Below are 14,621 nucleotides of genomic sequence, written 5' to 3'. Positions count from 1 at the left end.
AGAAAGGAGAGAGGGAGAAAGCTAGAGAAAGGAGAGAGGGAGAGAGCTAGAGAGAGGGAGAGAGCTAGAGAGAGGGAGAGAGCTAGAGGAAGGAGAGAGGGAGAGAGCTAGAGAGAGGGAGAGAGCTAGAGAGAGGGAGAGAGCTAGAGAGAGGGAGAGAGCTAGAGAAAGGGAGAGAGCTAGAGAAAGGATAGAGCTAGAGGAAGGAGAGAGGGAGAGAGCTAGAGAGAGGGAGAGAGCTAGAGAGAGGGAGAGAGCTAGAGGAAGGAGAGAGGGAGAGAGCTAGAGGAAGGAGAGAGGGAGAGAGCTAGAGAGAGGGAGAGAGCTAGAGAGAGGGAGAGAGCTAGAGAAAGGATAGAGCTAGAGGAAGGAGAGAGGGAGAGAGCTAGAGAGAGGGAGAGAGCTAGAGAGAGGGAGAGAGCTAGAGAAAGGATAGAGCTAGAGGAAGGAGAGAGGGAGAGAGCTAGAGAGAGGGAGAGAGCTAGAGAAAGGGAGAGAGCTAGAGGAAGGAGAGAGGGAGAGAGCTAGAGGAAGGAGAGAGGGAGAGAGCTAGAGAGAGGGAGAGAGCTAGAGAAAGGAGAGAGGGAGAGAGCTAGAGAAAGGAGAGAGGGAGAGAGCTAGAGAAAGGAGAGAGGGAGAGAGCTAGAGGAAGGAGAGAGGGAGAGAGCTAGAGGAAGGAGAGAGGGAGAGAGCTAGAGAAAGGAGAGAGGGAGAGAGCTAGAGAAAGGGAGAGAGCTAGAGAAAGGGAGAGAGCTAGAGAAAGGAGAGAGGGAGAGAGCTAGAGAAAGGGAGAGAGCTAGAGAGAGGAGAGAGGGAGAGAGCTAGAGAGAGGAGAGAGGGAGAGAGCTAGAGAGAGGGAGAGAGCTAGAGAGAGGAGAGAGGGAGAGAGCTAGAGAGAGGAGAGAGGGAGAGAGCTAGAGAGAGGGAGAGAGCTAGAGAGAGGAGAGAGGGAGAGAGCTAGAGAGAGGAGAGAGGGAGAGAGCTAGAGAGAGGGAGAGAGCTAGAGAGAGGAGAGAGGGAGAGAGCTAGAGAGAGGGAGAGAGCTAGAGAAAGGAGAGAGGGAGAGAGCTAGAGAGAGGGAGAGAGCTAGAGAAAGGAGAGAGGGAGAGAGGAGAGAGGGAGAGAGCTAGAGAAAGGAGAGAGGAGAGAGGGAGAGAGCTAGAGAAAGGAGAGAGGGAGAGAGGAGAGAGGGAGAGAGCTAGAGAAAGGAGAGAGGGAGAGAGCTAGAGAGAAGGAGAGAGCTAGAGAAAGGAGAGAGGGAGAGAGGAGAGAGGGAGAGAGCTAGAGAGAGGGAGAGAGCTAGAGAAAGGAGAGAGGGAGAGAGCTAGAGAAAGGAGAGAGGGAGAGAGCTAGAGAGAGGGAGAGAGCTAGAGAAAGGAGAGAGGGAGAGAGCTAGAGAGAGGGAGAGAGCTAGAGAAAGGAGAGAGGGAGAGAGGAGAGAGGGAGAGAGCTAGAGAAAGGAGAGAGGGAGAGAGGAGAGAGGGAGAGAGCTAGAGAAAGGAGAGAGGGAGAGAGCTAGAGAGAAGGAGAGAGCTAGAGAAAGGAGAGAGGGAGAGAGGGAGAGAGGGAGAGAGCTAGAGAAAGGAGAGAGGGAGAGAGCTAGAGAGAAGGAGAGAGCTAGAGAAAGGAGAGAGGGAGAGAGCTAGAGAGAAGGAGAGAGCTAGAGAAAGGAGAGAGGGAGAGAGGAGAGAGGGAGAGAGCTAGAGAGAGGGAGAGAGCTAGAGAGAGGGAGAGAGCTAGAGAAAGGAGAGAGGGAGAGAGCTAGAGAATGTGTATTATAGCACAAACACTTTAAATGATTAATGTGTTATTAACAGTAAGTTGCTAAAGCTACTGCTTTCTGTGCTACCATCACTGTTATGTTAGACTACTGCTGCATGTTCTACAGGCAAAAAAGGATAAATTATTGCTGTATATTTTATTAGTCCAAAGCTATTGTTTTATCTGTTACTTGCACAGTAAATATTTTATGGTGCACATTGATTAACTACAGCTGTGTTGCCGGCACAAAGGGCTACCCCATTGCTCTACGCAAATTGTTACTTTACTACTATGGAACATATTTATCAAGCTCCGTACGGAAAAAGAAGTTATGAAGCAGCAGTCTAAAGACCACTGCTCCATAACCTGTCCGTCTGCTCTGAGGCCGTGGACAGAAATCAACCCGATCGAATATGATCGGGTTGATTGACACCCCCTGCTAGCAGCGATTGGACGCAAATCTGCAGGGGGCGGCATTGCGCCAGCAGTTCACAAGAACTGCTGGTGCAGTGATAAATGCAGAGAGCGTATGCTGTCGGCATTTATCGATGTGCAGCGGACATGATCCACTATATCGGATCATGTCCGCTCGCACAATCATAAATATGCCCCTATATGTGTTTCTGGCACAAAAAGGGTTAATAATTCAGGTATGTGTTGCTAGCACATTAGGAATGGTAAAGTTGTGTATTTGTGTGTATATGTGTGTATTTGTGTGTATATGTGTGTATTTGTGTGTATATGTGTGTATATGTGTGTATATGTGTGTATTTGTGTGTATATGTGTGTATATGTGTGTATTTGTGTGTATATGTGTGTATATGTGTGTATTTGTGTGTATTTGTGTGTATTTGTGTGTATATGTGTGTATATGTGTGTATATGTGTGTATATGTGTGTATATCTGTGTATTTGTGTGTATATGTGTGTATTTGTGTGTATATGTGTGTATATGTGTGTATATGTGTGTATATGTTTGTATTTGTGTGTATATGTGTGTATATGTGTGTATTTGTGTGTATTTGTGTGTATTTGTGTGTATATGTGTGTATTTGTGTGTATTTGTGTGTATATGTGTGTATTTGTGTGTATATGTGTGTATTTGTGTGTATTTGTGTGTATATGTGTGTATATGTGTGTATTTGTGTGTATATGTGTGTATATGTGTGTATTTGTGTGTATATGTGTGTATATGTGTGTATTTGTGTGTATTTGTGTGTATTTGTGTGTATATGTGTGTATATGTGTGTATATGTGTGTATATGTGTGTATATCTGTGTATTTGTGTGTATATGTGTGTATTTGTGTGTATATGTGTGTATATGTGTGTATATGTGTGTATATGTTTGTATTTGTGTGTATATGTGTGTATTTGTGTGTATTTGTGTGTATATGTGTGTATTTGTGTGTATATGTGTGTATATGTGTGTATTTGTGTGTATATGTGTGTATATCTGTGTACTTGTGTGTATATGTGTGTATATCTGTGTACTTGTGTATATATGTGTGTATATGTTTGTATTTGTGTGTATATGTGTGTATTTGTGTGTATATGTGTGTATATGTGTGTATTTGTGTGTATATGTGTGTATATGTGTGTATTTGTGTGTATATGTGTGTATATCTGTGTACTTGTGTGTATATGTGTGTATATCTGTGTACTTGTGTATATATGTGTGTATATGTGTGTATTTGTGTGTATATGTGTGTATATGTGTGTATATGTGTGTATTTGTGTGTATATGTGTGTATATGTGTGTATATGTGTGTATATGTGTGTATTTGTGTGTATTTGTGTGTATATGTGTGTATATGTGTGTATATGTGTGTATTTGTGTGTATATGTGTGTATATGTGTGTATTTGTGTGTATATGTGTGTATATGTGTGTATATGTGTGTGTATATGTGTGTATTTGTGTGTATATGTGTGTATTTGTGTGTATATGTGTGTATATGTGTGTATTTGTGTGTATATGTGTGTATATGTGTGTATATGTGTGTATTTGTGTATATTTGTGTGTATATGTGTGTATGTGTGTGTTTTTTGGAATTCACAAGGGGCAGCCAGAAGAGCACAGAATCCAATGGAATTCAAGGAACAATCAAATGTAAAAGTATTGGTTAGCAAAACCAAATGAAGGATATTACTTCAATGTAAATGGTAGATAGAGCAAGGGAAAAGAGGAAGGTGTGACTTAAAGCCGCATGAAACACCAAATGTTTCTTTCATGATTGAAATAGAGCATGCAATTTTAAACAACTTTCCAATGTATTTATATTATCTAATTTGCTTTGTTCTCTTGGTATCCTTTGTTTAAAAGAATACCTACTTAGGCTTGGGAGCAGCATGCATTTCTAGATGCTAGATGCTGATTGGAGGCTACACATATATGCCTCTTGTCATTGGCTCACTTGATATGTACAGGTAGCTCAGAGTAGTGTATTGCTGCTCCTTCAACAAAGGATACCAAGAGAATGATGCAACTTTGAGGACAGAAGTAAAAGTGTTTGCTCTATCTGAATCATGAAAGAAAAAATTTGGGTTTATATCCCTTTAAATAAAGACAGGATCTGAAAGGGGCGAGTGCAGCATAAAAACCTTGGTGATAAATTTTAAATGTAGCACACTTTAAAATTGAATTAATTTTGGATGATCTAAGCAGCAATGTGAAAATTGTGATAGATAAATAAAAATGTAATATTTAAGAAGATGGCACAGACCAAAGGAAACAGTTACCCTTAAGAAGTTCACAGTAAGTTTAGGAAGTTTAGGGGAAGTCAGAGTAGGAGTAGTGAATCAACTGAAGTAGCCACAATAGTAAGGCACACACTAATGTAAGGGGCAGGTAGGTAATGTAAGGCATAGCAGGGGTAGTACAGCAGGAGGCATATACAGCAGGGGCAGTGCAGCAGGAGGTATAAAGCAGGGGTAGTGCAGCAGGAGGTATACAGCAGGGGTAGGGCAGCAGGAGGTATATAGCAGGGGTAGTGCAGCAGGAGGTATATAGTAGTGCAGCAGGAGGTATACAGAAGGGGTAGTGCAGCAGGAGGTATATAGCAGGGGTAGTGCAGCAGGAGGTATATAGTAGTGCAGCAGGAGGTATACAGCAGGGGTAGTGCAGCAGCAGGGGTAGTGCAGCAGGAGGTATACAGCAGGGGTAGTGCAGCAGGAGGTATATAGCAGGGGTAGTGCAGCAGGAGGTATATAGTAGTGCAGCAGGAGGTATACAGAAGGGGTAGTGCAGCAGGAGGTATATAGCAGGGGTAGTGCAGCAGGAGGTATATAGTAGTGCAGCAGGAGGTATACAGCAGGGGTAGTGCAGCAGGAGGTATATAGTAGTGCAGCAGGAGGTATACAGCAGGGGTAGTGCAGCAGGAGGTATATAGTAGTGCAGCAAGAGGTATACAGCAGGGGTAGTGCAGCAGGAGGTATATAGTAGTGCAGCAACAGGTATACAGCAGGGGTAGTGCAGCATGAAGTATATAACAGGGGTAGTGCAACCAGGGTCGCCACTATAAATTTTGGGGCCCCTGACTTAACCATTGATCAGGGCCCCCTCCTTTGACATGTGCAATTTTTGACCAAGTGACTAAAACGTATATGCAGTTATGCACTTTATTCTTAAGTGTCTATTTAAACTTGGAAATGTTGTAAAGGTAGTAACATACACACACACACACACACACACACACACAGACACATTTGTACACTAAAACACACACACTCACACATAAGGATTCATTTATTCTAGCAGACACGCAAAGAAACACACTCAGACTCAGGGGTAGTACAGCAGGAGGCATATACAGCAGGGGCAGTGCAGCAGGAGGTATAAAGCAGGGGTAGTGCAGCAGGAGGTATATAGCAGGGGTAGTGCAGCAGGAGGTATACAGCAGGGGTAGTGCAGCAGGAGGTATATAGCAGGGGTAGTGCAGCAGGAGGTATATAGTAGTGCAGCAGGAGGTATACAGAAGGGGTAGTGCAGCAGGAGGTATATAGCAGGGGTAGTGCAGCAGGAGGTATATAGTAGTGCAGCAGGAGGTATACAGCAGGGGTAATGCAGCAGCAGGGGTAGTGCAGCAGGAGGTATACAGCAGGGGTAGTGCAGCAGGAGGTATATAGCAGGGGTAGTGCAGCAGGAGGTATATAGTAGTGCAGCAGGAGGTATACAGAAGGGGTAGTGCAGCAGGAGGTATATAGCAGGGGTAGTGCAGCAGGAGGTATATAGTAGTGCAGCAGGAGGTATACAGCAGGGGTAGTGCAGCAGGAGGTATATAGTAGTGCAGCAGGAGGTATACAGCAGGGGTAGTGCAGCAGGAGGTATATAGTAGTGCAGCAAGAGGTATACAGCAGGGGTAGTGCAGCAGGAGGTATATAGTAGTGCAGCAACAGGTATACAGCAGGGGTAGTGCAGCATGAAGTATATAACAGGGGTAGTGCAACCAGGGTCGCCACTAGAAATTTTGGGGCCCCTGACTTAACCATTGATCAGGGCCCCCTCCTTTGACATGTGCAATTTTTGACCAAGTGACTAAAACGTATATGCAGTTATGCACTTTATTCTTAAGTGTCTATTTAAACTTGGAAATGTTGTAAAGGTAGTAACATACACACACACACACAGACACACTTGTACACTAAAACACACACACTCACACATAAGGATTCATTTATTCTAGCAGACACGCAAAGAAACACACTCAGACACAGATACCCAAAAAGACACTCAGCACTTGATTACATTGACCTGACAAGTAATGAGGTAAACTACAGTTTTGATGGAGTTTTGATTATCTTTTTGTAAAGGAAGATGCCAACTAAATGATGACAGCAGCATGCAGTGGCTGAAAGGAAGGACCCTGAACTGCCTAAACAATAATTTAAAGGTTAAATGGTAGATTGAGACTAATGAGACCTTTCCGGAAGTCACCAAAGTCTGTAGAAAGATGTGAATAATCAGTAGTAAGGTCAATATGTCCTAAAAAGGAACAGACAATGGACACACACACACACACACACACATAACAAACTCAAACTTGCACATACACCCAAGGAAACACCAACAGAGACAGCCTCAGAAAACACACAAAGACATACACACACACACACACACGCAGAGACACCGACAGAAAACACACAAAGACATACACACACATAGAAACAACCACATAAAACACAGAAAGACATACATACACACACCCTCACAGAAACACCCACAGAAAACACACACCCTCACAGAGACATCCACAGAAAACACAGACATACATACATACACACACACACACACCCTCACAGAGACATCCACAGAAAACACAGACATACATACATACATACACACACACACACCCTCACAGAGACATCGACAGAAAACACAGACATAAACCCCAACCCTCACAGAGGCATCCAGAGAAAATCCACAAAGAAATACATACGCACACCCTCACAGAGACACCAATAGAAAAAGCTCAGACATATGCACACACCCTCACAGACATCCACACAAAATGCACAAATACATACACACCCACCCTCACAGAGTGACCCACAGAAAAAAAATACATACACACTCATAGAGACACAAACAAAAGCACAAAGACATAAACACAGACACCCACAGAAACACTCAGAGGAGGAAACATTTATGCACCTTGCATCCCCTAAATCAACAGTGTGTGACACTTTTTAAATAATCATATTTGTAAATGTGCAAACAAAAATAATTCTGTGAATTCAAAATTGTACATTAATGATCTGGGTAGATGGCTAGATGAAGAAAAGTACTTTTAAAAGGTTGACATATGTTTGTTTGATTTTTCCCCATTTTCCCCAACCAAGAGCACCACTTAAAATATAGTGTAAAAATGTTCCCATCTGTCAGCTGTACTTATGGGTTTTGAAAATGCTGTACTCTATATGGTCTTGGTGGAACCATAAGCTGTGGTACTCATACCATTAGATCTGGTTAAATGCAGGATTTAGGCTTGTTGGTATGTATTTCAAAATGAAGTCAGCTGTAGTGTAAACTGAACAGTTTTAAATTAACCTGTCTCATTTCAAACACTGAGCTATCTTAGCCTGAGAGTATAACATGTTTTTTATTGACCCCTGGCCCCACCATACAAATACTACCACACTGAAGTTACAATCCGAAATTGCACAAAGAAATAAAAAACATTTGCTAAGTAAGTCCTACCTCCTCTGCAAATGAAAGTGATCTGCCGTCTGACTCAGGCACACACTGTACAAACAAAGGAGGTATACATCAGGGGTAGTGCAGCAGGAGGTATACAGCAGGGGTAGTACAGCAGAAGGTTTACAGCAGGGGTAGTACAGCAGGAGGTATACAGCAGGGGTAGTACAGCAGGAGGTATACAGCAGGTGTAGTACAGCAGGAGGTATACAGCAGGGGTAGTACAGCAGGAGGTATACAGCAGGGGTAGTACAGCAGGAGGTATATAGCAGGGGTAGTACAGCAGGAGGTATACTGCAGGGGTAGTACAGCAGGAGGTATACAGCAGGGGTAGTACAGCAGGGGTGGTACAGCAGTAGATATACAGCAGGGGTGGTACAGCAGGAGGTATATAGCAGGGGTAGTACAGCAGGAGGTATACAGCAGGGGTAGTACAGCAGGAGGTATATAACAGGGGTAGTACAGCAGGAGGTATACCGCAGGGATAGTACAGCAGGAGGTATATAGCAAGGGTAGTACAGCAGGAGGTATACAGCAGGGATAGTACAGCAGGAGGTATACAGCAGGGGTGGTACAGCAAGAGGTATATAGCAGGGGTGGTACAACAGGAGGTATACTGCAGGGGTGGTACAGCAGGAGGTATATAGCAGGGATAGCACAGCAGGAGGTATATAGCAGGGGTAGTACAGCAGGAGCTATACAGCAGAGGTAGTACCGCAGGAGGTATACAGCAGGGGTAGTACAGCAGGGGTAGTACAGCAGGAGGTATACAGCAGGGGTGGTACAGTAGGGGTAGTACAGCAGGAGGTATACAGCAGGGGTAGTACGGCAGGAGGTATACTGCAGGGGTAGTACAGCAGGAGGTATATAGCAGGCAGTGCTTTGAGATTCCTCAAAGTATTTAAAAAATGTAAATTTTAGCTGGAGAGCTCTTTATGTAGCTATGCAGGATGCTGGATGTGAAGGAGAGACCCAGTTTAATGTATAAAAACAGCCCCAAAACATTGTGTGTGAATTGTCTCCAATCTGGTGAGTTTCTGATCATCAAGCCCTAGGGTAAAGGTTTGGTTGTTCATATTTCCCAAAAATTCCTTGACTTTCTGTCCTATACCTGGTTTGAGCGCTTCAGCATGCTGGTAATCCTCCTAAACTGTGTGACTCTTGGAATGTTCCATCCCTGTGAAGATATTGCCTGTGACTCCCAGCGCTGCAAAATCCTGCAGGTAAGTACTGCTCTGCTCAGGTAATTCTATATTAGATATACACTACTGTGCAAAAGTTATAGGGAGGTGGGAAAAAGGCTGTAAAGTAAGAATGCTTTCAAAGACGTTTATGGATTATTTTTCTTAATTAACAAACAGCCAGTTTATGAGTTTTGCGTTATGAGTGGCTTGGTAATAACTTGCAAGTTCTTTCAACCGCTCATCTTTAAAGTGAAGGTAAAGTAAAACGTTGTGTAGTAAATAAATAAATATATCAATGCAAAATAATAGTACTTTCATTCATCAGTATTATTATATTGCAATATTACCTTAGTTATAGTATATTATTTTCATTGCTCCCGCTCCCTGAAAATCAACCCGTTTATTTTTTATTTTTTTGTAAACGATCACGTTGTTGTAAGAGCCAATTGATTCTTTGGCCGTTAGGTGGCCGTCAATTGACGTAAGCATGGTTTCGGTCAATATGCACATGCGTAGCATTTTGTGGTTCTTTGCAGCCAAGCGAGCACGTCCACGTTTCGCACATGCGCACTACCAAATTTATTTGACTAGCACAGTGAAAGCTCAGCGCAACACGAACGGATACTAGAGGGAAACATTTGTATCGCTCATTATAATAATACGGTTATTTTTGGTAATATCGGTAAGTGCCCGACACAGACCGCGATTAACGCATGCGCAATGTTGCCAGTGTAGTAAGGATGCGCATGCGCGGTTAGTAGACGCTCGATGTGCCCGAGCTTGGATGACACGTATAGAGCGGGTGGGACCGCTCTATACGTCACTGTGTCTGATATCCGGAAATGCTAGATAGGAGGAGATTCGGCAGGCAACTGTAGATAAAATTTACTTTTAAAAGTATATAAATAATAATAGTTTTATTAAAAAAAAAACCTAGCGACTTGATTTAACACTATAAAATTAATATAAATATTAATTATCAATGAGCAAAATTTACCTTCACTTTAATAGCGATGCTATTACAGGTTGAGCTCCATACCGCACACAAATACCAGCGCTGCTTTGAGCTGCTTTTACGTGCTCGTGTACGATTTCCCCATAGACATCAATGGGGAGAGCCGGCTAAAAAAAGCCTAACACCTGCAATAACGGAGCGTAAAGCTCCGTAACGCAGCCCCATTGATTCCTATGGGGAAAGAAAATTTATGTTTAAACCTAACACCCTAACATAAACCCCGAGTCTAAACACCCCTAATCTCCCCCCCCACCGACATCGCCGACACCTACATTACACTTATTAACCCTTAATCTACCGCCCCCGACATCGCCGACACCTACATTACACTTATTAACCCCGAATCTGCCGCCACCAATGTCGCCGCCACCTACCTACACTTATTAACCACTAATCTGCCGCCCCCCAAGTCGCCGCCGCCACTATACTAAAGTTATTAACCGCTATACCTCTGGCCCCCCACATCACTAACACTTAATAAATATATTAACCCCTAAACCTAAGTCTAACCCTAACCCTAACACCCCTAACTTTAATATAATTAAATTAAATCTAAATAAAAATTACTATTTTTACCTAAATAATTCCTATTTAAGACTAAATACTTACCTGTAAAATAAACCCTAAGCTAGCTACAATATAACTAATAGTTACATTGTATCTATCTTAGGTTTTATTTTTATTTTACAGGTAAGTTTGTATTTATTTTAACTAGGTAGACTAGTTAATAAATAGATATTAACTATTTACTAGCTACCTATTTAAAATAAATACAAAGTTACCTGTAAAATAAAACCTAACCTGTCTTACACTAAAACCTGACATTACACTAAAATTAAATAAATTAAATTAAATTACAAAAAAATATTTATCTAAATTACAAAACATAATAAATGCTAAATTACACAAAATAAAAAAGAAATTATCAAATATTTAAACTAATTACACCTAATCTAATAGCCCTATCAAAATAAAAAAAGCCCCCCCAAAATAAAACAAAAAACCCTAGCCTACACTAAACAGCCAATGGCCCTTAAAAGAGCCTTTTGCGGGGCATTGCCCCAAAGGAATCAGCTCTTTTACCTGTAAAAAAAAATACAAACAACCCCCCAACAGTAAAATCCACCACCCACACAACCAACCCCCCAAATAAAAACCTACCTAAAAAACCTAAGCTTCCCATTGCCCTGAAAAGGGCATTTGGACGGGCATTGCCCTTAAAAGGGCATTTAGCTCTTTTACTGTGCCCAAAGTCCCTAATCTAAAAATAAAACCCATCCAATAAACCCTTAAAAAACCTAACACTAACCCCTGAAGATTCACTTACAGTTTTTGAAGACCGGACATCCATCCTCATCCAGCCAGGAGAAGTCTTCATCCAAGCGGCAAGAAGTCCTCAACAAAGCTGGGAGAAGTCTTCATCCAAGCGCCAAGAAGTCATCCTCCAGATGAGCAGAAGTCTTCATCCAGACAGCATCTTCTATCTTCATCCTTCCAACACGAAGCGGCTCCATCTTCAAGACATCCGGCGTGGAGCATCCTCTTCTTTCACTGGTTATTGAAGAATTAAGTTTTCTTTAAATGACGTCATCCAAGATGGCGTTCCTTGAATTCCGATTTGCTGATAGAATTCTATAAGCCAATCAGAATTAAAGGGTAAAAAATCCTATTGACTGATGCAATCAGCCAATAGGATTGAGCTTGCATTCTATTGGCTGATTGGAACAACCAATAGAATGCAACCTTAATCCTATTGGCTGATTGGATCAGCTAATAGGATTAAAGCTCAATCCTATTGGCTGATTGCATCAGCCAATAGGATTTTTTACCCTTAAATTCCGATTGACTGATAGAATTCTTGAATTCGGCATTCAAGGGACGCCATCTTGGATGATGTCATTTAAAGGAGGATGCTCCGCAACGGATGTCTTGAAGATGGAGCTGCTCCGCGTCGGAAGGATGAAGATTGAAGATGCCGTCTGATGTTAGGGACAGCAGATTAGGGGTTAATAATATACTAGTGTTTACGAAGCGGGAGTACGGCAGTTTAGGGGTTAATATGTTTATTATAGTGGCGGCGATGTCCTGAGTGGCAGATTAGGGGTTAATAATTTTATTTTAGTGTTTGCGATGCGGAAGGGCCTCGGTATAGGGGTTAATAGGTAGTTTATGGGTGTTAGTGTACTTTGTAACCCTTTAGTTATGAGTTTTTCTACAGCTTTGTAACGTAAAACTCATAACTACTGACTTTCAGGTGGCGGTACAGATCTTGTAGTTATGGGCTGTGCAGCTCACTTTTTGGCCGGAGAGGCAAACTCGTAATACCGGCGCTATGGAAGTCCCATTGAAAAAGGACTTTTTAAAAGGTGCAGTAGTTATGTTGCGTGACGGCCAAAAAAGTGTGCGGTGCAGCTAAACCTGCAAGACTCGTAATATCAGCGGTATTGAAAAAAGCAGCATTATGAAGCTTTTTCACTCATGACGCAAAACTCGTAATCTAGCCGATAGTGCTAAGTAAGTAAATAAAAGAAAAATCTAAATCAAATCAATATTTGGTTTCACCACTATTTACCTGCAAAACAACATCAATTCTTCTAGGTACAGTTGCACAAAGTCAGGGATTTTGTAGGTAAATGGTCAGGTGCACAATTAAACAATTTTACCAAGCAGTAGCTAATGATCATCAATTTAATATGCAGGTTAAAACACAATCATTAGCTGAAAAAGAAACAGCTGGGGCAATAAAACTGGGTGAGGAACAGCCAAACTCTGCTAACAAGGTGAGGTTGCTGAAGTTTAATGTCAAAAGTCACCATGAGCACAGCTACAAGACACAAGGTAGTTATACTGCATCAGCAATGTCTCTCCCAGGTAGATATGTCAAGGCAGACAGGGGTTTCCAGATGTGCTGACCAAGCACTACTGAATAAACAAGCAACGTTGAGGACCGTAGACGCAGTGGTCGACCAAGTAAACTTACTGCAGCAGATGATGGACACATCGTGCTTACTTCCCTTAGCAATCAAATGATTTGCAGCATTGCCATCAGTTCAGAATTGGCAGAAACCAGTAGGACTCTGGAATACCCATGTACTGTCCGGAGAAGTCTGGTCAAAAGTGGTCTTCATGGAAGACCACTTTGGACTCACGTCCAAAAAGCCATAGCTCCTACTTGGAAAGAAGGCCAAGTGACTCAACTATGCATGGAAAACACAGAAACTGGAGTGCAGCAAAATACTTATCCATCATTCAATACCATCATGGAGGCATCTGACTGGTCTCATATTTCTCTTCAGCATGAGAACAACCCTAAACATACAGCCAAAGTCATTTAGAATCATTGTCAGCGTAAAGAAGAACAAGGAATCTTGGAAGTGATGTCATGGCCAGAAGAGACAGAAGCAAATTAGGCTGCCAAAATCCACAGAATAACTGGCATTAGTTTTCCAAGATGTTTGGAATGATCTGCCTAAAACGTTTGCACAGTAGTGTCTATGATATATATGATATAACATAGCAGTAAATATATACAGTGAGGGACTGCACTCATAATGGTAACAATGCTGTATTTCAGATCAGTCAAAGCGGCAAAAGCTAATAGCGATTCTAGACCACTTACATTATGAGAAGTTACTTGTATGTCTAGCTGTTGCAGTTGAAGAGCATTAAAGGCAATGAAAGGTCAAAATTTAAATATACTTCTTTTAACAAAACGCTTCTAGTAAAAATTATTGCTGCTTTTAAGCTTTAGCATTAAAACGCCACACCTTCTCAGAGAGTCAGCAGTGGCTTGACACAAATTAAGTCTTCACTGATGCAATCCACATCAAAACCAGCTCTCTTATCAGGCATGGTGTTTAAATACATGGTGCATTGTCGTCGTCGTCGCCCCCCCCCCCCAGCATATCTGCGTATGCCACTGAAAGACAGTAATAGCTTTTACTAGAAGTATTTTTGCTAAAGGAAGTATATTGCAAAAATGATTCTATTAAAACTTGAAATGCAACCATGGACATTTCGACCTTTCTATCCCTTTAATTATTGCTAAAATAAATGTCCTATTTCACTCACCTGTTTGTGCAAGTCATCTGCTTCTTATATGAGAGTAGCTGCCTACTCATGCGTCTCACCTGCATGTTTTGTCAGTGAAGCCCTTAGCATCAGTAATGTAGATTTAATAAAATCCCTTTTTTTAAAACAAATATCTAACCCCTGTATCATATGCACAAAAAGAAAACATCACAGTAATCAAATATTCTACACTTCCAGACAGTTTAATTTACTGAAGTTATTGCAGATGTAATTGTTTAAACACATAGCAATAGGTTCTTGTTATATGTGTGAGGGTCAATTAAAGGGATACTAAACCCACATTTTTTCTTTCATGGTTCAGATAGAGAATGCAGTTTTTAGCAACTGTCTTATTTACTCCTATTATCGTTTTTTCTTCATTGTCTTTGTATCTTTATT

The 14,621-nt window shown here is 41.8% G+C and overlaps 1 protein-coding gene across 1 annotated transcript in view; it reads left to right on the top strand.

Annotated features, from left to right (window-relative positions):
- Positions 1-14,621, top strand: part of CACNA1G (calcium voltage-gated channel subunit alpha1 G) — a 686,261-nt gene that overhangs the window by 281,327 nt on the left and 390,313 nt on the right. The window contains exon 2 of the mRNA XM_053708713.1: positions 9,064-9,175. Within this exon, the coding sequence (XP_053564688.1) occupies positions 9,064-9,175 (112 nt within the window). The remainder of the gene's footprint in view (positions 1-9,063; positions 9,176-14,621) is intronic.

Source organism: Bombina bombina, chromosome 1 (genome assembly GCF_027579735.1).
Source record: "Bombina bombina isolate aBomBom1 chromosome 1, aBomBom1.pri, whole genome shotgun sequence".
NCBI lineage: Eukaryota > Metazoa > Chordata > Amphibia > Anura > Bombinatoridae > Bombina > Bombina bombina.
This window is presented reverse-complemented; position numbering and strand designations above follow the sequence as displayed.